General features: G+C 37.5%; 1 protein-coding gene and 1 long non-coding RNA gene across 3 annotated transcripts; both read left to right on the top strand.

Moving 5' to 3' along the window:
- Positions 1-97: 97 nt before the first annotated feature.
- On the top strand, positions 98-2,231 carry LOC125470919. Its single transcript, XR_007253288.1, has 2 exons — positions 98-1,258; positions 2,051-2,231. It is a non-coding gene; the product is annotated as an uncharacterized LOC125470919 (long non-coding RNA).
- A 3,748-nt stretch (positions 2,232-5,979) lies between these two features.
- Positions 5,980-11,558, top strand: LOC103928096 (BTB/POZ domain-containing protein NPY2). Of its 2 annotated transcripts, XM_048570828.1 has the most exons (6): positions 5,980-6,115; positions 6,521-6,639; positions 7,218-8,003; positions 8,675-8,744; positions 9,335-10,498; positions 10,738-11,558. In XM_048570828.1, the coding sequence occupies exons 3-6, from the start codon at positions 7,942-7,944 to the stop codon at positions 11,302-11,304; spliced, it is 1,863 nt and encodes a 620-aa protein (XP_048426785.1). In that variant the 5' UTR covers positions 5,980-6,115; positions 6,521-6,639; positions 7,218-7,941; the 3' UTR covers positions 11,305-11,558. The 2 variants fall into 2 exon arrangements, with proteins under 2 accessions (XP_048426785.1, XP_009335385.2); XM_009337110.3 differs by having other exon boundaries at positions 5,991-6,639.
- Positions 11,559-24,183: the final 12,625 nt, after the last annotated feature.

Here is a 24,183-nt window from a genome sequence, read left to right as displayed (position 1 = left end):
TAGGTCCAAAGACAAAAGTACAAGTAGCCAGATATGCTAATACGATTGCAATCTGTATGCATATCTTCAACTTTAGGCATATATAAAAATCCTCCATCTTCAGTACTTGCTATATTGTCCCTCTGAGGTTGGCTCTGATATATAGATTTCGTTGTCATGGATATCATTTACATGTGTGTGAATAACCGGTCCATGTAAGTAACAATCATTGATTAGTCAGTTTTTTTATTTTTATTTATTTATTGATATCCTACTGTACATGAATCGATAACAGTCGTTGATTAATGTGAGCTTTAAAATAGATTTAATACACAAAAGATTTAATAAACAGATCAATGATTTTCACTTATTCCCATTAATAGCTCATGCTTACATAAGTAATGATGATTATTTAGGTTAATGTAGGTCCTATAAAATGTTTGATATACACATATCCACGACCATCAATTGCTCAAGATGACTACATGATATTCGTGCATGAGTGATTGAAAATCACATATGCGTTCATCAATCAACGATTATCAATTTCACGTTGATATTATAGCAAGGTTCCTTTCCATTAGTATATGGACAATAGGCATCTCTAGAAGACCATGCTATGATGATTTATTGAATGTATAAGGGGTCTCTCCTCTCCACACAAATCGCGGGAAGTAATCTTTTGCCATATCAAAAGCATATATGCAAATGAGGGAGACAAGCATATCAAACAACTACCCAATTCATGTTCTAGGTCAAAGTAGGCAATCAAAAGAGCTAGGGGACCCGAGTTCCTTAAACTATAGTATATGACCACAAGCTTTGTGATATGATATAAACATATTCTTTATAGATTCTGATAATGCTTGTAACATTAGGCAATGCACGTAGGACCATTCCAAACCATCCGCGTGACGACAAGCTGTTGACAAATCCTTATCGAAGAACCCCCACCACACGGTGACTTTCTGCAAATTCAAACCCCCATAACCTTTGAGAAATGATATTCCATTAACCAGCTTAAAGTAGAAGGAATCAAGTATTCTGTAAGGAACCCTAGTTTTTATTTCAGAAGAGATTTTTTTTGGTTTAATTTTTATGCAGCATATAGTATTTGTAACGATACAACAGTCTGCACCATGTGTATTTTATTTATATATACTGAGGTAGAAAGGATATAAGGGTATAAGAGAGGGAGAGAGAGAGAGAGAGAGAGATTTACCCCGAGGACGAGCGCAGACAAGCGAGGCTAGGGGGGCTACGATCCTTTAACATATCAGTGAGTGGGCATTTGTTTTTATATACACACACACACACCTTGAGGTTTTCAGAAATGTTTTAAATTGATTATGCATAGGATGCCATGAATTAAATGTGTTATACTTAAATATTGCATTGTGATGAGATTTGTGATCATGCCAAATGATCCTACGGAGGCACAGGTAAGTTCAGGTGAGTTATTATGGGATTGAAATGGTTGTATTGATTAAGCATGCATATATTCATTTAGAGTTCATCATTGTTGTACCTTGGTGTTAGTGCTTCCGCCTTGGGCTAGGACACAATCCTTCACGTGATGTTCACCCCTCGCATCACATGTTCACCTTAGATCCAAGTTTGGTGCCAGCCCTGTCGTACAGACTGCATTAGACAGTTTCGACTTGTAGGTGACCCACGATTATCGCTAGCTATCACGTGATCGTAGCACTAGAGCGTACATATTTACACCTAGCCCTATCATACAGGTCACACTAAGTGACTCCGACTCGTGTACAAGCATAGATTGATGGGCAATAAGTCCAGTCATATAGGTCACATTAGGTGACTCCGACAGGCATGCTAGTTTAGACTGCTTTCATGCCTGGCTTACACTTAGTATTTGCTGAGATATTGTGGCATGGCATGCTTCTGCTTTCACTGCACTCATGCATTCATTTTCGTACTTTTGTAGTATTATTTTCTGGAAATTATACGGGTTTTACAATAAGGGGTTATTACTTTCAGAAAAGAGAAATGTGTTTTCTTAAGCTTTGTTTTTGCCCACTCACCCTTTTGTTTTTTGCCCCTCCAGGTCCTAGATGGTTGTTTTCCTTTGTGGCACATGAGGATTACCCGGCGGTTCTGACACTCCATCAAATTATGTAGGGATATTTTCTCTGTGGTTGTATATTTAGTACTTAATCAGTTCGACTGCACCTTTATGTTATCTATGCTCTGAACATTTATAATATGGGTTTGACCACTTCTACATACTCACTTATTCCTAGTTTAAATAAGTTTAATTTTGGTTTTAATTTGTTCACATTTTTAATTACTTCTTTTGCACTCTTGGCTACGTCACTTTCATGTGACGGCCAGCACGCCTCGACTCCGGTCGAGGTGTGTCAATACCATAGTGATATTGAATTGGTTAATACATGGCTCAACTACAACCAATTAAAATTCTAATTGATAAGTTATGTTTAATTAGCTACAAGTTCATTTGCGATTGTTTATCTTAAAAGTATTTATGCTCACAAACAGTGACAGAAATGCTTTATTATAAACACGTTGATGTTTTATTGAAATTCAAGTGCTTCTTGAAAAAACAATATCCCTCAACGCACTTTTTTGGGTCATAAATGCCTTTAAATTTTTCTGCCAAACACAATCAAAGTGTTTTGGATATTAGAAAGTGTTTTTTTTGTTCTTGCCCTTCTACAAACAATTCCAAACTTGCCCTAACTAATTCTTGTAAGGAGTATGTAGTTTAAGAGGCTTGTACTCAAAGTCATGTATTTGATTCTTCCATCCACTAATATTGCTTGTATATCAAGAAAAAAAGATAGTATTTTCTCAATATTTTTTTTACATCCATATAGTGATCCATGTGGTATCTGTTCATACCAATTCTTGAGCAATCTTAATTTCTGTCATCTTAGTATTTCAAGTCTGCCCTTTTTAGTCATTTCCGTCGCGATATCCTTACTTTTCACACATGCATGCATGTATTGCTCTTACCTTTACTTTTGGCTAATATCCAATAAAGAACACTGTGGGCATGGACATCTTCTGTTGTATCATTTCCTCAAAAACACCATTTGTAAAAGGATGAGGATCGTCGGTGTAAATATATCACTTTCTAATAGAAATTCTTAGTTTCTTCACATGGTAATGTGATTCCTTAAATATTGACGGCCAAAAGATCATACAGATTGCCAAATACCAGCTAAATGTATCTGCTAATTGTGCTAGGATTTGTTATATACATTTTTATACACACAATTTTTTGATTGATTTTTTGTCTGAAGCTGTAATTAAATACACAGCTTACAATATAATATTCTTCTCATGATATATGAAAAAGAAGATATGACATTACTTTCTGATAACATTATTTTTAACACAAACATTGATGACTCAGATTACAATATCATGATATAAAAATTTGTATGACGATATAAGTTTGATGGTAGAACATCACATTACTCTACTTAGATCAAACTATACATTACGGCCGCATAGAAGATGTATTTATGTTCAATCTATCTTATATACGTCCGTAGTTTCATTGAATATGGCCTTGGCGTGAAACCTATCAGAGACTGAGTTGATTCCTTTAATCTTTTGCTCACATGGAACTCAGTTGGCAGCACCTGCGTGAACATGTATACAAATGAAACACACTATTCAAGACCCCAAAAGAAATATTAAAATACAAGTGGGATGGTAGAATAATTCCTCAAGAGATGGAAATTCTATATAATTAACATCATACAAATCCAAAAATATAAATTTTCCTAGTGATCAATTGGTATTTCTCTTACTTGCTTGTAACAGTCCCCAAATTAATTTGGATCTCCATTTCCCACATAAAAGTTTAATTTTTATCATAATTTTTTTTTATAAAGTTTTTGTATTTTACATAAAAAATGTTAGGGAGACTACATTTGTATAATACATGTCACATCAATTAATGAATTTCTATCACTATCCAATATGATAAATTGATTAATAAACATGACTTGTACATATCACTTGCCATATTATGTGGTATATAAATATGTGGTTTCCCTATCATTACTCATTTTAAATTTGGGAGAGACCATACTTGAACCGTAACTTGTAAACCACATGATGTTGCAGTTGATTGTTGGATTTTTTTTTTCTTTAAATCATTACAGAACGAATCCAACCACCAGCCACCATACCATGTGATCTACAATATATAGTCTAAAAATATGATATCCCTAGAATTTTCTATTAAATTGAATTTTTTTTTCATTTAAATATCAACTCTACAAAAACTTTTAGCTAAACTAAATTATCTAAAATATGTTTAGTTTAGGTACAAATAAAAAAGTCAATCAAAAGAATAACTACTTGACACATCTCGACGGAAATCAAGGCGTGCTGGCCGTCATGTGAGGGTGACGTAGCCATGTGCGTTGTGCGGAAATGATAATGATATAAAGAAATGTGAATAACTAAGAACCAAGCTAGCTAATTTACACTAGGCCCGGGCCGGGATGTGACACTACTATTGTAATTCAAAATGATTATATGATTGCTACTCAATCCTATCACGCTCTCCAACCGAGCAATAAAATTTTTTAGTCTTAAGGTCACTGTCCAACAATGACTTGAAAAACTTCCTATCCAGTTCTCCAACCGAGCAATAAAATTTTTCAGTCTCAAGGTCACTATCCAACAATGACTTGAAAACTATTAGTAATTTTCTCATAAATTCTCAATTTTTGTTTACATAACAAACATAATTGAAGATAAAAAATTCGCACATTTTGATAATTTTTTACACAATGTTGAACAATGACATGAAATTTGTCGTCCATTGCTAAAAACCGATTTAACGATCACACATTGTCTCACAAATTCTCTCTCAATATGTTCTTGAAGAAATCCGATTTGTTCGGATTTTTCTCCCAACTAAAGAAGAGATTTTGGCGGAATTGTCGCATATGGATTTGAGCACAATTTTGCATAGCCTACTTGTTTCTCAAGAAGAGATGGGAAACATGCTCAATTTCATTTAGCGTGGTGATATCCCCACATCTCTTTTTTAACTTCCACACACCCTCTTAAGTTCTGACCATTAGATCGAATGAATTGAAAAAGACTAAATGAGAAAAATTAATAGAGGAGTGTGAAATATAATAAAGGATTTGTGAATAGCACCACCCTTTATTTAATTTAATTAAATATTTGATCCAACTCCTTATTGTTTGAAGAAACACTTCACTTCCAATTTGGTATTTTTTCATGAAAAGCAAACATGAGATAATAAATCTAATCTTTCAATAAAATTTTGAATAATTGTACCGAATTCAACGAATTAACTAAAAACAAAATAAGAAACCAAGCCCAATCATTATTAAAGGTACATACAAATAACCTATAAATCATACATAAGTTCTCTGGAACTCATATTTCTTCTTAAGCTTTCATTCACCAATCCATTAGAGGCTCTTTAGCTCACACCACACCAGTTTTCCAAAACTTTGATATTGTTCGCATTGCAGGACAAACTTGTCATTTACTTAACTTGTATGTGCAATGCACCCCTTTGGAATTGAGAACTTCAATAACAAGCTAAGTGTATAATTAATTTCCAATTAGCAAGATAAGTATAATCCATTCTCATTTTTTTGGTACAACAACAAAACCTTTTCCTATTAATTAAGTGGAGTCAGCGATATGAATCTTAGAATGTCATTCTGTATTTTTTGGTAAAGTGTGAAAATTTATTTCCATTTAATTAAAAGACATCCATTTTTAGTTGTCTGGCAACTTAAAGTTTAGCCAAATTAAATGGTGACATGTAACAAGCCACCTTTAGAACATGACCATTGAATTTCTAATGCAATCACCATCACATTCACCATGAACACGAACGCATGATAAACAAAAGAAATTGTATGATATAGACATGAACACATAAAGAAAATTGTATGGTACGGATACACCGTGATAGACCACACACATCCACTACGCAAGTTATGGCCATTGCGGGATTAGTTTTAGGGCGCAAGGGTCATTTAATAAAGAGGAGTCCGCGTTATGGGGGCAGCAAAAAAAGCAGAGAGAGTTGTCAGTTTTGGCGTGCTTTACTGTGCAAGGTGGTGAGTGAGCGAGCAAGGTGAGTGAGTGTGTTAATTATGCAACCCCCAAAAACTCAATGAATCTCTCTCTACTTTCTTTTCTCACCAAAATTAAAGTAGGGCAAAACTGAAAAGAATGGGAAAAGGAAAAACATTTTCTGCGTGCTAAAGGGAAAAGTGGTAGTATTTCTGAGGACTGAATCATGCATTTGGTATTATCAAGTTTGCTTTTTTCGCACTTGGGTAGTTTTATTTCAGTATTTTGGGAGACGGGGAAACTTTAGATTTTGGAACTCAGTGGTACTAAACAGCTGGGTGCTTTTGAGTTTCGTGTTTTTTTGTTTTTTTTTTTTGTTGCCCTTTTGGTTCTTGTTTTCCTGACTTGCGTGGAAGTTTGTTTGGTGGTGGGTTTGGTTCTCAAGAATTGAATGCTTGTGCTGCAGCAGCAGCAGCACCATACAAAAGCCTCTCCCTTTGGTCTCTTGTTACTGTTCCTCTGAGCGCTGAAATCTCCTCCTGATTCCTCAAGCAAAAAACTTGAATAGATGGTGTAAGATTTTGGGTGAGTCCCTCTCTATCTCCACTTTCTGTGGTTCTGGTTTTTCTTTTGGGGTTTTTAGGCTTGGTGTTGGCTGATTGCACTCAAACATGAACTGGGTTTTTTTCTGTTTTCAAATTGCAAGTGGGTGATATTTGTTGGTAGTTTTTGTATAGCTCTGTAGATTTGATGAAATGGGGTCATGGTTTTTGTGGGGTTTTACACGGAGAGTGGATTTTGGGGGGTCTTTCCTTTTGATTATTTCCCTATTTCTTTATGCCCCTTGAGATTCTTTGCTTATTTCTTCATGTGGGGTTTTAAAGCTTTGTACTTTAGCAACATGATATATGATCTTTTGCCTCGTTATTTAACTAGATTTTCCATGATAATATTCTGGTAGATTCCTCAGATTTGAGCCCAATTTTGTAATAATTTTATTTTTGTTGGTAAGTTGATGTTTGGTTGTCCATTACTATAATAACTTTATAATTTGTGTGTGATCTTTTGCTCATTTATTCCCATGCTTTGCCCAAATAAAAAGAGATGCTTGTTGTCTACCGTTTTGGTGGTTTCTTCAACTGATACCGAGATGCTGTTTTCAGTTGCAGGTTTTCAAACTTGAAGGGTAAAAAAATAATCTAGAAAATAGGTGTTGTTGATGTGTACATGTTGGGTTTGGAACTTGAAGCTTTAAAGGCGTCCAAAGAGGTCTTGGTGGCATGAATCTTTAATTAGCTTTTAAAAAAGGAAAACAAAGAAACAGAGTAATCAGAAGAGAAAGATTAAGAAATAGTGGGGGAGTGTGGTGGAGTCAGATTTGTGCTTGTGAGTGTCTCTGGTGTATGATAATTGTTTAGTGTTTAAGAGTCTGTTGGTTATGTCCCCTCGGCTGACTTGGTGCGCCCGGACTCCGTGGGCTTTGCCGCCGACCAAGGAAACACCATCTTCTTTGGCTCTCTTGCCATTCAAGAGAACCTTTTTTTAAATAATTGCACAAACCCCATCTTCTCTTTCCCTATCTTTCTCTCTCTTACACTGCCTTGGTCCCTGTCAAGATTCGGTCATACCCCGCCTTTCATAGATATAACCTCCCCCCTCTCTTTGAGATCCTTCTTTTCTCTCTTGGAGCTCAGGAAGTTGGATTCTCTGGTCCCCACTTCTCGAGTCTTCCTTTCCATTTCGAGCAACTCTTCCTCGATAGAGATGCATTCTTATTGGGTTTGTGTGGTGGTCTTGGTGTGAAGTATTTGATCAAGCAGGGACAGGTTGAGTAGTGGGGTAGTTTTGTTTCGAGGAAGTAGAGGAGCAGACCGTTGGGTTGTCAAGATGAAGTTTATGAAACTTGGATCGAAGCCGGATTCTTTTCAAACTGATGGAAATAATGTTAGGTGAGATCTTGTATCCCCTTCTTTGTAAACTGTGTTCTACCTCTTACCTCAGTTATTAATTTGAATCATGTTTTTCGCTATTGTGTTTCATGCATAGTACTTCCGATTGCATAAACCTCAAAGTATGATTCCTTTGCATACCTTTTAAATGGTTTTCTGTTAATTAGAAAATTTTGGCTATTGTAGCTCTTATAAGTAGATCACCACACAGCATTTGTTATTCACATGTACATAAACTATTGTTCGTTAATTTAAGGATGCAAGAGGCTGTGAGCTAATAAGTTATACTAAACCAGGATAATATTGTCAGAAATGACAAAGTTGTGTCTAATGTAAACAAAATGTAGAAATACTAATCAAATTAAATCTCTTGCTAAAGCGATGTTATGATAAAAGAAAGACGGATGCAGGGTATGAGTTGTATTTTTTGTATAATGAGGTCACTGCACCATAGCCTATCAGTCTTTTGAATGAGGGATTTTCAAGCCAATCTTAAATCCTATAGGAGAAATTTGTGGGCTTCCGGAAAGAAAATGTTTCAAAAAGAAAAAAAGGTTGATTTCCAATTGCTCATTGCGAGCTCTGAATGTGTTAGTATGCAGGTCTTCGTATTAGTACTCTTTTATATTCAGAGTCCTTGCTAACATTACAAAAATATTCTTATATGCAAGGTATGTCGCAACTGATTTGGCAACAGACATCATTGTTAATGTTGGAGATTCAAAGTTTTACCTACATAAGGTAATCATCTGGTCCATTTTTCTGTGTACGGTATCTTGTATCAGGATTGCCAATAACCGTTTCCTCTTGTAATTTTCATTTATTGGTGAAATAAACGGGTCCCCTGTTACTTTTCTTGATGCATTTTCAAGTGGAGGGATCTATAGTTGAGAATTTTTTTATAGTACTCATGTTTTAAAGCAACCAGAACAGATCCAGATGCGTTTAGCTATAATGATTATGATATTGATAGAAGAGGTGTAATGCTTATAAGTAATTTGCATGTACTCAACTTGTTTCATATAAATAAACTGAACATTTACGGGATATGACTAGTTAACATTAATTAAGGACCACTTTGTTGATACTCGACAAATTCCTTATCACTTGAGGAATTATTATGATTTTCCAGAGACCAACATAGCATTGATAAATATAGATGCTGATCCTTATAGATATAGCTTTTAAATTCAATAGATGCTAGAGTCTTGGCAAACTTATCTCGATTCTCAAGACAACTCTTTTCATTTTCAAATTTTATGTGAAAATCTGCTGTATATCTACAGATACATGTTTTGTGATACTGATCGAAGTAATAATGTTTTATGCAGTTTCCTCTTCTATCAAAGAGTGCCCGCTTACAGAAGTTGGTTGCAAACTCTAATGAATCAAACACTGGTGAAATTTACATTTCTGACATTCCTGGTGGCCCTGCTGCCTTTGAGATATGTGCGAAGTTTTGTTATGGCATGACTGTCACCCTCAACGCTTACAATGTTGTTGTGTCTCGCTGTGCTGCTGAGTATCTGGGGATGCATGAGTCTATTGAGAAAGGAAATCTCATTTACAAGATTGATGTCTTCCTTAGCTCTAGCATTTTCCGGAGCTGGAAGGATTCCATCATTGTTCTTCAGACTACGAAGTCTCTTTTACCAATATCTGAGGAACTGAAGTTGGTCAGCCATGGCATTGACTCTATCACTACTAAGGCCTGCATGGATATTTCAAAAGTTGACTGGTCCTATACCTATAATCGGAAGAAGATCCAAGAGGAAAATGGGAATGGTGTAAGAAATCGTCCAGTTCCAAAAGACTGGTGGGTTGAAGAATTGTGTGAGCTTGAGATTGATTTATACAAGCGTGTTCTAGCCAATATTAAAACCAAAGGGGTACTATCTGGTGAAGTAATAGGAGAGGCCTTGAAAGCTTATGCATACAGAAGGCTGCCAGGTTTCAGCAAAGGTATGATCCAGGGTGGAGATATGACAAAGCATCGATCAGCAGTGGATGCAATTGTCTGGCTGTTGCCTGAAGAGAAAGGCACTGTCTCTTGTAGTTTCTTGCTCAAAATGTTGAAAGCAGCTATATTTGTGGATTCTGGAGACACGACTAAGGGAGAGCTGGTAAGGAGAATAGGGCAGCAACTGGAGGAGGCTTCTGTAAATGATCTTTTGATACGAGCAGCGGAAGGAGAACCAATAGTTTATGATGTTACTGTAGTCCAAAAAATAGTAGAAGAGTTTCTAAGGCAAGGTCAAAGTCCAGAGATTGAATCATTAGAAGAGGGCAATCAACTTCAGGAAGTGAGAAGGCCAGGAATTTTGTTGGATGCTTCCAAGCTGATGGTGGCAAAACTGATAGATGGGTATCTTGCTGAAATATCTAAGGATCCCAACCTCCCCTTGTCGAAGTTTGTTGATCTTGCGGAGATGGTGAGAGGTTTCTCTCTACCTTCTCATGACGGACTTTACCGAGCCATTGACATGTACCTTAAGGTAAGGGCTATTGTACATTTTATTTGATTGACAAAAAGTTGGGGCCTTTTATGATGTCATGCAAGTTTTTCATGTTACAGTGCAAACAAGTGGCTTCCAATTTTCTGTTCTGTTGTATTTTAGTCGATGCTGGAATATGTTCATGCCATAAAGTTTCTGTTTTCCACAGTGCGTCTGTGTTGTATCTTGTTAGTGTTGGTGGGGATATGCGTTTCACACTTTGGCCATCTTTGTTGCAGGAGCACCCAGGGATCAGCAAGAGTGAGAGGAAGAGGATATGCAAGCTGATGGACTGCAAAAAGCTGTCAGTTGATGCGTGCATGCATGCGGTGCAAAATGAGAGACTCCCGTTGCGTGTAGTTGTGCAGGTACTCTTTTTTGAGCAAGTCAGGGCTGCTGCTTCATCAGGCAGCAGCACTCCAGACCTACCTAAAGGAATGAAGGATTTAAACAGTGGGTCCCATGGGAGCTCAAGATCTGCAACAACCAACACGGAGGAGGATTGGGATGCAGTAGCGTCAGCTGAGGAGCTTAGGGCCCTAAGGGGAGAGCTAGCTTCCTTAAGGTTGAGCAGCGGTGTGGGAGTGTGCAACAGGAATGGGGACGGCAAAAGCAGTGTTGACAAGGCGGCGGTAAGTAAAATGAGAGGGTTGCTCAAGTCGAAGAAGATTTTTGCAAAGCTTTGGTCAAGCAAAGGGGTACAAGGTGAGAACAGTGGCTCTGATTCATCCGAGAGTCTTGGTTCTGCTAATCCTGAAGAGGCGAAATCCACACCTTCCAGAAATAGGAGGCATTCGGTTTCTTAGTAGAACTAATTGACACGCAAATAGGTTGGGAATTTTCGGGTTTCTCCTGATCTTTTATGATCTTAGCAACTAAAAAGAAAAACTGGTTGTGTATTACCTGAGCAAAAGTGGAGTACATATAGTTTGGAAGAAGGGTTTTTGTTGTACTTGCAGAAAAATTCACTGGCTGTGAGAAAATGAGAGATTTAGCTAAAGAATTTAACTGCATTGGTGATCCAATTGTCAAATCTTTTGTTAGATATTTTTGCATGGTATATGACCTGTCTTGCAAGAAAAACATTTCTCTATCTATATCTAGGGTTTACGATTCTTTCTACAATGTGACGCTAACGCAGTTTGTAGCACAATTGTAGCTGTTCGATTGACGCGGTTGGTAGAGTTTGATTAATTAAAAGTCGTCATTTTTCTCTCGTCGGATTAGATTAATCAATCGTGTTTGCATTCATTGCAGATGTGCAATAAAACACTATTGCCACTGCTATCTTGCATTATGTTTGAACTACAAGATTAGAAACCAATTACAAAATTTGCCATCTGCTCTGTTCCGCTGCCAGCATCCGCTCTCCTCACCGCGCAGTTCCCCTTCCGCTGCCAACATCCGCTCTCCTCACGGTGGCCAAAAGCTTTTCCAGCTCCGCACTTTTTTCCTTGCAGCCGCCTCTCTATCTTAGTTTTGTTGCCAAGCTCATTCTTATAAGTCGCCTCCACCTTATAAATCTTCACCGTCTGGCTCTGGAGTTCAGCCTCCGTCCAAGCATTTGCCTGATTGAGTGTATTTGTGAAAAACAAGATGGTAATCTAAACGAAACGTTGAGTATTGAACAGAAAAGAACTCACCGCGTATCGGCTATGGTAACAATTTCTCACCTCATGGCCAAACTCTAAAGCTACCTCCTCAAAATAATAGTCGAACGACCATGCTTCACGTTGTGAAGACCGCTCACATTCAAGGGAAGCACCTCACAGTCGTAGACAAGCTTGATTACCACTAGAGAGGGAGCTTCTCTAGCGACCGCATCAGAAGAACTTGACGCTCCGGCAAATGATGGACCAAGTCCGACGCAGCCACTTATTATTGGTTTGCCCCCGGAAATAGGAGCATGAGGTTGTTCAGATACTAACCCTTGATCAGGAGTAGGGGCAGGATCACTCGGTTGCTGCTCTTGCTCAACGGCCAAAGGAACCTGGATTCCAGGTGCCTCGACAAAGCCCTCGCCATCACCTACTACTACTCTGCATCAATCAATCCTAGCCCGAAAGGGGTGGATCCTGGATCTCAAGCACTTTATCAATTTACCTCTGAGAAACGCCAGAACTCCCCACAATGTTAAGCTTTTTCTTGGGAGGCTCAGCGTTACCTTAAGCTTTTTCTTGGTTTTAAGGACTTCTGGAGTCTTCACCATGTCTCTCCCATCCTCGGCTGCCCTTGCATCAACCAATGCTAAATCCGAAATATGGGTGGTTGGAGCAGTGGTCTACATGACATCCCTTTCATGCTCTCTGTGTCTTTCTGGAGCAATAAGCCACTTCCAGTTATGATGATCAACGGGAATGACCTTAAAGCCTTGTTAATCAGCTGAGGATTGCACTGACAATACCTTCTAAATCACTATTACATCGAAGACAGGCGGAGGGAATATTTCAAACTCGGGGCCCAAAAATGTCACCTTCCCATTCACCTTCGACAACCAAGACATCTTTGTACCAGTATTTGTCATGGCGAGGCAAGTCAGAGATGTAGGCAGGCCATCTAACACTTACCCGAGATTGAAAGAATGAACGAGGATTGACACTCTTCCACATGGTGTAAAGCATACGAAATTCCTGGATACCGAGGTCTGCTCCGTACCACTTGTTCAAGAGTTCGAAGCAGGTGATAATGCAAAAGGATGCATGCGTCGCAGATGCCAACCATGTAGCAATTCAAGACTTGTTTCAGAAAAGGGGAAAGAGGAAATTTTAGCCCCAAATCCAAGTACCAAGGGTGAATCCTGGTACATGGACGTTCAGGGTTACAAGGGGTAGGCAAGGCACTTTGGACGTTGTGGCTAGCTTCCCACCCAATGGTGCATCAATCAGAAAATGCTGGCAACTGTGAGCTAAGGTTTCTCCTTCTTCCTTGCTGCGTACTCTGGCCATCGGGGGCTCATATTGAGGGAGATTAATGAATCGAAGAGACAAAGGTTGAAGAAGCAAGTAATCCATAAAAGTATCTAAACTTTTTCCTGAGTAAAAGATTTGGGAGTTTTGGTAAAGACAAAGAAGGAGATCCGAAGATGTTTATCGGGATTGACGTGCATCAAAAGTAATCACACTACTAAGAGGATACAATATTTACTCTCTAGATCTCCTTTGGATTATCTCGGTTGCATGCAGATTCCTTAACCTAAAAGGTCTCATTCTTGATGGTATAAAAACAGTCATCCAACACACCTCCCCCCATCTTTGGCTGTTTACGATTGTTTGTTATACAGGTAAACAAATTTGTACATCTTCCACCACATGCAGCTGTGCTTGAATTTAGTTCCGACACCATACCTTGACATTTCGAGTATGTCATACCATAATCAATATGGGATCCACTTATTTATTAACTTTATAGGTCTTTTTTAGTACACATTTTCAAGATCTTAGTAAACGCATAAATAAGAATGATAACTATTTCTTACAATTTCATTCCTTTCAAGCAAACATGCCCTTAATCCATAAGATTCATTATATTTAATGTATATTATATGCAGTATAGTTACCGTGCATCTTCCTAAGAAATACATTTTGCTTATTTTCATGTAAATTGTTAATGACGGCCAATCTCCGTTTGAGTCGAGAAACCTTTATCTTACTTTCATGCATGGAGATACTTGATTACCTAGGCTAGCTAGGATGAGAAAAAGCTTTAACATTTCTCATTTTTAAGGGCGTCCATTAGATTTTGAAGGATTTTAGTTTTTTTAGTTTTTATTTATTTTTTATTTTAATGAGTATAGGGGTATTTAATTAGGATTTTAAATGATTACTTGAAATTCAACCTATATTCAATCAAGGTTTTAAGATAGATTATTAAAATTCTTAGAAATTCAGGTGTATTTAATTAGGATTTTAAAGAAGTTTATGACAATCTAGGTGTATTCAATTAGGAATTTGCTTTAAAGAATTTGAGAACGGTGTATTCAATCGGGATACTGAGAGAGTTTTAGTGTGACATCCCACATCGTCCAGGGTAGTGGATCCTGTAAGCCTTATATGTACATTCCCATCTCTACCTAGCACGAGCCATTTTGAGAGTTCACTGGCTTTGAGTTCCGTAGGAACTCTGAAGTTAAGCGAATAGCACGCGAGAGCAATCCCATGATGGGTGACCCACTGAGAAGTTCTCGTGTGAGTTTCCAAAAACAAAATCGTGAGGGTGTGGTCAGAGCCCAAAGCAGACAATATCGTGCTACGGTGAAGTTGAGCCCGAGTTGTGGTGGGGGCCTAGGTCAGGTTGTGACAATTTGGTATCAGAGCCTAACCCTGGTTGTGGTGTGCCGACGAGGACATCGGGCCCCTAATGGGGGTGGATTGTGACATCCCACATCGCCTAGGGGAGTGGATCCTGTAAGCCTTATATGTATATTCTCATCTCTACCTAGCACAAGGCCTTTTGGGAGCTCACTGGCTTCGAGTTCCATAGGAACTCCGAAGTTAAGCGAGTAGCGCGAGAGCAATCCCATGATGGGTGACCCACTGGGAAGTTGTCGTGTGGGTTCCCAAAAACAAAATCGTGAGGACGTGGTCGGGGCCCAAAGTGGACAATATCGTACTACGGTAAAGTCGAGCCCGGATTGTGGTGGGGGCCCGGGTCGAGATGTGACAATTCCCCGACCGAAATCAAGGCGAGCTGGCCGAGGTGTGTCATTTAGGGAACTAATACTTTCAGGTGTATTCAATTCGGAATTTAAAAGGCTTCATAAAAGTTTAGGTGTATTCAATTGAGAATTCTAAACACTTTTAAGTCTCTAGAAATATAGGTGTATTCAATTGAGATTTCTAGAGACTTTTTAAAAATTTCTATAAATCTGCCACTTAGTACTACGGTCTAGTGGTATTCTTCTTCATTTGTAAGTGAGAGGTTTTAGGTCTGATTATAGCCAAACGCAAATTTGTAGCACAATATTGCTAGCCCATTATGAGACCTATCCCCTCCCCCATAGTGTAGACAATATCGGTTATTTAAAAAAAAAAAAAAAAATCCTACAAATCTAGGTGTATTCAATTGTGACTTTTTGAAAGTTTTTAAAAATTTAGGTGTATTGGAAAACGAATTGAAATTGAAGAAATTTGTGAATTGGTGGATTTTGGAGGATTTCAAGGTGAGACCTATAGAAATTTTGAGCAACTTTGTATGTTACTCTCTCCTCTCCAGAGACGGCACCTTCTCCTCCAAAAACGGAGTAGCTTGAAGGTAAAACTTTTTACCTTGTACATGTTTTCTCATGATTTTTCTTGTTTGGATACAATCTTGTTCTAGGGTTAGGGTTTATTAGGATTTGAAACCCTATTGTTGAATATGCGTGTGGGTTTATGATTTGGTGTTTTGTTGAAATATTTTGTGCTTTTGATTGTCAAAAGATCAACTGGAATCCACAAAAATGGTTTTGGGGTCCATTGTTCATTGCCTGCCATGTCCCTTTAGTCTCGTTTTCCAGTATCGCTCCATTATTTGTTTCATTGCCTTCTCTTTTATGAAGAAGTCTTTTAAAACTTGGCCTAATTTTTTTGTTTCCGTTTGCAAGGAAAAGTGACCTAACTGTGACGTTCATTATGTGTTTGTTTATCATGCTTTTAGCATCCGTTGATTTTATGTGTTTGTATTTATAGGCAAATGTTGTGTGGCGCGGGCAGATAATTTTGCAGAGTCTTATTGCAATCCTAATTTGTGGAACTGAAGCATATCCTTCAAATTGATTTTGTTCCTTGACTTTTCAAACTCGTCAGTTAGATAAGCAACAGCCTATCTAGGTTTTACCACACCACATCAGCAACCTTGCCCACCTAGGTTTTTGATCTCATTAAAAAACCTTCAGCAGAAACTCATATTTCCATCACTATGCAAAAAACCAAGAAAAGCCTAGCCTACCTAGGCTTCCTAGGTCATCATTATACCACCACCAAAAAACCTAGCTTTTCTAGGCTTGTCTCGTTATCAACCAAAGTCATCATTTTTAATATCATCTTGCAGCATATCCAATCCACACGTACACACACATCGCAACTCAATTTAAACTGTACCACTTGCTTCGGGATATAATTCGTACCCTATTTATGTGACATCCCACATCGCCCAGGGGAGTGATCCTTAAATGTATATTCTCATCCCGTGATCCTTAAATGTATATTCTCATCCCTACCTAGCACGAGGCCTTTTGGGAGCTCACTGACTTCGAGTTCCATCGAAACTCCGAAGTTAAGCGAGAAGGGGGCTAGAGCAATCCCATGATGGGTGACCCACTGGGAAGTTGCTCATGAATTCCCAAAAATAAAACCGTGAGGGAATGGTAAGCCCAAAGCGGACAATATCGTGCTACGGTGGTGGAGCGGGCCCGGGAAGTGATCCGCCCCTGGCCGGGATGTGACAATTTGGTATCAGAGCCTAACCCTGACTGTGGTGTGCTGATGAGGACGTCGGGCCCCCAAGGGGGGTGGATTGTGACATCCCACATCGCCCAGGGGAGTGATCCTTAAATGTATATTCCCATCCCTACCTAGCACGAGGCCTTTTGGGAGCTCACTGGCTTCGGGTTCCATCGGAACTCCGAAGTTAAGCGAGAAAGGGGCTAGAGCAATCCCATGATGGGTGACTCATTGGGAAGTTGTCCGTGAGTTCCCAAAAACAAAACCGTGAAGGAATGGTAAGCCCAAAGCGGACAATATCGTGCTACGGTGGTGGAGTGGGCCTGGGAAGTGATCCGCCCCGGGCCGAGATGTGACAATTTGGTATCAGAGCCTAACCCTGACTGTGGTGTGCCGACGAGGACGTCGGGCCCCCAAGGGGGGTGGATTGTGACATCCCACATCGCCCAGGGGAGTGATCCTTAAATGTATATTTCCATCCCTACCTATCACGAGGCCTTTTGGGAGCTCACTAGCTTCGGGTTCCATCGAAACTCCGAAGTTAAGCGAGAAGGGGGCTAGAGCAATCCCATGATGGGTGACTCACTGGGAAGTTGCTCGTGAGTTCCCAAAAACAAAACCGTGAGGGAATGGTAAGCCCAAAGCGGACAATATCGTGCTACGGTGGTGGAGCGGGCCCGGGAAGTGATCCGTCCCGGGCCGGGATGTGACAATTTATCTAGTTGAAAAAGATGCTAGGATAATTCATATTAAAAGATAATTATTATGATAAAAATCATAATATTGTCCTTTATTAATAACAAAATTATCTTCACTTTCCATCCAACGATTGGGAGTTATGTTTACTCAACGGCCTTAATTACACGGGCCGATGATGTAAATTTGGGTCCAAACAGATTCACTAAAATACATGCATTTTTAAGATTAACTCTACTATACACTTAAATATACATGTGTATGCACTCGTCTTCATGACACTTAATAGTTAATACACGAAATTTCCATACTTTTTCTAACAAGACATAAAATTTACGTATTCTACAAAGTTTTAACATATTATTGAACAAATGAAAATGGTAAACACTTTAAATAAATAAATTTTAAAATTTTAAATAATGGTTGATTTTTCATCATATTTTTGGAAAATTCTTCTATGCTATATGTAGTATTAAATGCTACAAGTATTAGATTATTGATTTTCTTGGAGTCCTGTGAATCCAGGTCATCCAATGGCCATAGCTTTTAATGCTACATGACACCAAATAATACATTTATGTATTTTTCACTTACTATATGCCTCTTGTGTTTATTATTTATTATTTTGTGAACAAACGATATTATCTATATACTAAGAAGAGGGAGTGGACTTAGCCTCATAATGAGCTAGAAATAAGGTGGTTCATATGCATCTTGTGTTTTCCAGGTAATATCGCTACTCAAAACTAGACTAAAGAGAGGGGAAGGTACCAAAACGCAATGGATGGAATAAGAAGGACCTATTTAATCATTATTCCAGGTAAACCTAGCAAATCATGCAAAGTTGCAAGTATTTTATTTTAGAAGAATACTAGGGGCTAGTTTGGTATTGCTGTACTTTAAATAAAATAAAATAAAACTGCTTCTATTGTACTGTGCAAATAAACAGCTGTAAAATAAAGTTGTTGAGTGTTTCGTAAAACTTTTTTTGAAAAAGGGCTTTTAGGGAAAAAAAAAACTGCTTTCAGAAAAAAAAAAAAAAAAAAACTTTTTTTCTTTTTTTAAATTTTACTAAACACATTTGATGTTCTAGATTTTTTTTAATAATAAGTTGCTTTTAAAGAGAAATTGACAGAAATGACTCATTTTCTTAATTTTGGAACTAAAATAGGACAAATCGACCATTCACATGCCATGCACACCATCTATAAAATTGAAATTACTTAAATACCCACAAATAAATTTTAAAAACTCTAAGCTCATTGCATCACTTTTTTGATTGGAAAAGAGAGGGATGTCGAGAGAGAGCTTGAGCTTTGGGTTTTTGGGTTGAACTCAGATTTGATAGTATGTCATATGCATGTCGTGTATATACAGTAGCTTTTTAGCATTCATCTGTTTGTAATGTCAAAACACAATCCCAATTTCTCAGGTGAAATCCATTAATACATTCAAAACCACACACCCAAAAGAATAAAAATCTCAGATATTGCAATAAACCTCAGAAAAATCTAAGAAATTGCAAGAAATATCAGAAAAAAATCGATCAATTTCTCCAGTCAAGCACTAACATAACATTACCGGGAGAGGGAGAGAAAGAGAGGTTCTGATATGAAAAAAGCACACAAATTGCATAAAAAACCGTCGACGACATTCCCTAAATCATTCACTAAACACACAGAAGAAGATGACGAGCCCTGTAAATGAGTCATTTTCTGTAAGAAATTGTCGTTTCCAATGACATTCCGTCTTCCCAAAATGTCGACGGCGAGCCCGAATCCGATGAAATCAACGGAGAAGTAGACGAAGGGATATAATGGGATTTCGAATTTGGGGTTCCAGATTTGGAAGGATTTCACAAAATACAGTGAGATTTTGCTAAATACAACTAGATGGACCCATATGGGTTTTAAATGAGATTTCAAATTTGGGGAAGAAGATGATGATTTGGGGAAGAAATCCGAACTTCGCCATTTCCCCACGATTTGGTGGTTAGGGTTCTTTGACATAGGAATTGGGTGAGAGATTTTCGGAGAAACATGCAAATGTTGACTGGGTTGGAAGAAATAATCTATTTATACACGAGGGTAATTAAGTCATTACAAGGATAGGAAAAATATAATTTCTATTCTATTGTTGCGCATATCATATGCATGTTCTGTGCATGTTCGAAAAATCATATTTTGATTCCAAGATTAAGAAAATAAGTCATTTATGTGAATTTTTCCTTTTTTAAATTATTACAATCTTAAATCAGCCCCAATTCTAACGCACGAATTTTAAGGATATATAATTTTCGCTATTATTTGTTAAAAATTTAATAGCTAGAATGATAGGGAACTATTGACGGCAAAAGTCAATCACTCCTGCATAAAAGAAACCGCTCAAAACCTGAAGTCACTCTTACACGCCACCCCACAATCTTGGAAATGATCGTCATCATCACATTCACATTAACTTTCTCCGGAACCCATTTTCCACGTCTGGATTTCGTTTCTTTGAGGTGACAAATTTTCAGTTAAAAACAAGAAGAAAAATCACAGATTAGGTTAAAGGTCACATACTGTGTGCCGCGGCTAGCAGTTATCCATGATATATTACTAAATTACGCAGATATTTGCTTAAAATAAGTTGCTGTTAACTTCCCTTAGTTGTATTCAAATCGATAGGGTTTGTATGTTTATGCGCTTTGTTTCTGCCAAAGACAACTCAATGCATACACAGAGGCTTGGTATACGGTTCACAGGGGGAATAAAAGACAGGCCATGCATGAAACCCCGTTTATCTTTACCTGTGGAGCGTACATTACGAAGCATTTGCCGTCACAAGAGTACAATCCCAAGTAAGCACAATGTGTTTTATTTGCTAAACCTGAATTCTTTATTTGAAGGAAAACCGACCCTTAAAAGATTAAACTATTTAATTAAATCTGAAGAGTAATGTTAGGTAGACTAAATTTGAAAAATAAATAATGTGTCACCAATAAGAAATCAAAATGTTAATCAACACTTAAGTAATAATACAATCATCGATTTTCATGTCATTTAGTTTACAAAAAAATTTAGTCTCCGTATAGCATTACCCTTAACCCAAATGGTCTAGTGGCATAGGTGAGTAAGAACAAGTCGTAATTTTCGATGTCCTAGGTTTAAACCTTCACAGAATCGGGTGTAAACGCATGAGTTTACTTAACATATTTAGTTTGCAAATGATTGATTACACATGTAGATTTTATCCTAAAGCCTTGTAGTTGCTGACAGATCTGGATCATTAGGGTTATTCTTTCTGTCATCGAAAAAAAAAAGGGTTTTAGTCACATAATATTATATAGCGATTACATTACGTTTCTCACTCATCCGAAATCCAATAAAGTGAGATTTATTCATCCAAGTGGGTTTTAACTTTACGTTTATAAAGATATAATCGCCAAATGTGGTAAACGTTACTCTTTATTGACGCACCTTTCCCTATCATGATAAACAGAGCTTCACCATTTGCTTGTGAAACTAATTGATGAAAGATTCTAAAACTTAAAAAGTGCAGCTCTAAGAATCTCAATATATAGAGAGCTTCACAAAAAAGGTTTTGAGATTATGCGGGCAAAACTAAAAACAAAGTGTAAATTATGGGAAACTTCTTAAAGTTCAAATAGTTAAAGAACATTCATATATTGGCTGAAAGTCATGTCTTGAATTCTCCCGAAAAGTATGTGTGTCCTTCTAGCTCACAGAAGGGACGTTTTGAAATAGCTTCAATTGCAAATGGAAACATCCTATACCACATCCTTGTCTTACAATTAATCTAATGAATTCATTTTTTGGCATCGTATGTACGGCCAAGTGATGTTCCATCATTCTTGTAACTTGTGTCCATTAATTTTCTTCAATTAATTTGATCTGATGACTGGAAATTAAACGAGGTGTGTGAGAAATAAAAATGAGAGTGTGGGTAACACCACCCACAATATAGACTAGCATAATCCATAATGACCAGAGTGGCCTTACATTCGGAAGCATGTGAAATCCAAATCAAAGTGAGCTGTGAAAATTTAATTGTATTGGAATCCCATTCTCCACAAACTTCATTTTGTTGGAACATCACTTAATTAACAATAAATTAAACATATTTTATGTGAGATTAGATAATGAATTGTGGTCCTAATAAGATAAAGATGCCACGTACCCGAGTCGCGACTATAACTTCAATGCCTTTACTTTGTCTATATCGTCATCGTTATCATTAGTCCCATGCGTGCCACTTTCTTCCCAACTTCTGCGCCTTGTAAATATAGCCACTCACTAACTCTTTAAGTGAAATTAATTTGTCTAAATCATTCGTTTAATAAAATACATATATGATTATGTGTAATAATGTTCTTTTACTTATCATATTGTATAACATCTTGGGGACGTTTGTTGCGCCGGACTATCTCGGACTGGATTAGCTTCAAGGACTAAGCTGGACTGGCTTAGACTAGACTAAACTGGACTAACTTAGTGAAGCGTTTGGTACAGTATTGGACTAAGAAGCTGGATAATAACAAATTATAATATTATATTATTTAATATATAAATTATTAATATTTTATTATGATCTTATCTTTTTCTTCATTTTTTCCTACCATTTCCTCGTTAAATTGGATGAAGTTAGCACCACCAAAAAAATTCATCACCATCCCTGGACCGAGATCTTAGCTTTGAATGCTCGAATCTGTCATGGATTTGAAGAAGCCCAAACAGGCCGAGACTTCCAGGCCATTTTCCAGCCACATTCGACCACATTTTGGCCTCGATTCAGGTAAAATCGTAATCTTGTCACTCCCAGCTTCAATTTGGTATATTTTATATGAAAGTTGGTTGTGAAATGGATCTGAAAGAGAGTCGGAAAGTTAATGATTGATCTAGGTGACCGGAGATGACGAGGAGTCTGTCGAGAGTGGTCGTTGAGCATGACGAGGACGAGAAAGAGAGGATAGTCTTAGCTAGTCCCATGGTTATTGGGGGGTCTCGCTAAGACCTCTTAGTGAAGGGTTTTGTCCATGCTAGTCCCCTTTAGTCTCATTAATGTTAGTCCCAGCATGGAACAAACACAATATTAGACTAATAGCTAGTCCAGTCCAGTCCAGTTCAACTTAGTGAGGGCAAACAAACGCCCCCCTTATGTTATCGAATTATTTTAATATGGAAAATTAATCGCATAGAGTCTAATTTTATTGCATGTTTACCTAAAGTTACTCTTGGAAATTATTCGGATTTCTAACTTACGGAATCAAAATACTGATTCCACAATACAATTCATAATCTAATGCACATTCATTTTCTCCTTATTCTTGACTTCCTCATTTCATAACTTCCGATCTATTCCAAATAAGTAATGATGTCATCAACAGGAAGAAGAAAAATTAATGAAATTCATTAATTATGTGATTCTTTGAAGAATTTTCTTAAATTTAGTCAAAATAATACAATGTGAATCTTCTATTTATATTAATTAAGTATAAAATGTGATACCCTTTTGTCCTGTAAAGGGATTATCATTCTTTGAAAAAAGAAAGAAAGAGAAAGTCAGATATTCTTCTACTATTAGATGCAAAAGCAATAATGGATGGTTGCTAGAATGCACATTTACACCCAACTTAATTGGCTGTCAAATTCAATAGAAGTAGACTCCTCACTTCCTTGTATGTTCTAAATAATGCTTAACTAGAGATGGTAATCATCCTAGTAGCACTAACTTTTGGCTTGGGGGTTCACATATATTATAACCTTTTCAGTTGATGAACTCCATGGTTTGTTGGAATTTTGTTGAGGCAATTTGCTCCAAGCCTCCAACCAAAAGAAAAAGCAAAAAAAACACTAAACATATGGGTAATGCTAGGAAGACTAAATTTGAAGACAAAATTAGCAAACTAAATGATGTGTCTCTAATAAATATGATCACGTTTATCAACACTTAAGTAATAAACCAATCATCAACTTCCATGTATTTTAATTTCTAAAATTCAGTCTCCCTAGCATTACTCTAAACATATTTTAGTCTTAGCATGCAAGAGTCGCATGAGTAGTACAAGCTATAGTACAACCAGAAACAACTAGTAATAGAAAGAAACAGAAAAAGAATCTGGTCACAGATGTTAGATAATATCCATGCAGAGGTACATCCAACGGTGGAATAATGAAATCATGTGAACCAAACCGTTGTGCGGAGACCCGCAGCCGTCCCTCACCAAGTTCCTTGGAAGTTTGGAACCAACCCAAAAACCCTCGATTATACAGTCGAGTCAACCATGTACACAACTTTACCTTCTATAACTTAACCCTAGTTAATCAAATCAAATGCTGGTTGATATCACGAATTACTCCTCGTGCACGATAATGAATAACTACCCTCCCCATATTTCTTCATAAATTTTAAAAGCTAATTTAATATATACGCCAGGTCTTACAATAAGATGATATTTCCCACTCTCATTCTCTATATATATACAAGTCATGATGCCAATTATAACGCCCTCCCACATTTCCAATATTACTTAAACGCAGGCTAGTCCCTTAGGGTTAGATCATCTAG

Source organism: the organism of the source record quoted next, unplaced genomic scaffold (genome assembly GCF_019419815.1).
Source record: "Pyrus x bretschneideri cultivar Hongxiangsu unplaced genomic scaffold, Pyrus_bretschneideri_v1 Contig55, whole genome shotgun sequence".
Taxonomy (NCBI): Eukaryota; Viridiplantae; Streptophyta; class Magnoliopsida; order Rosales; family Rosaceae; genus Pyrus; species Pyrus x bretschneideri.
Note: the sequence above shows the minus strand (reverse complement) of the source record. Positions and strands in the feature narration are given on the sequence as shown.

Excerpts from the sequence above, each read along its gene's own strand:
- LOC103928096 (XM_048570828.1), top strand. The coding sequence starts at position 7,942 with ATGAAGTTTATGAAACTTGGATCGAAGCCGGATTCTTTTCAAACTGAT. Across the intron at positions 8,745-9,334 it reads CAAAGTTTTACCTACATAAG|TTTCCTCTTCTATCAAAGAG; the intron begins GTAATCATCTGG and ends TGTTTTATGCAG. Across the intron at positions 10,499-10,737 it reads CCATTGACATGTACCTTAAG|GAGCACCCAGGGATCAGCAA; the intron begins GTAAGGGCTATT and ends TCTTTGTTGCAG.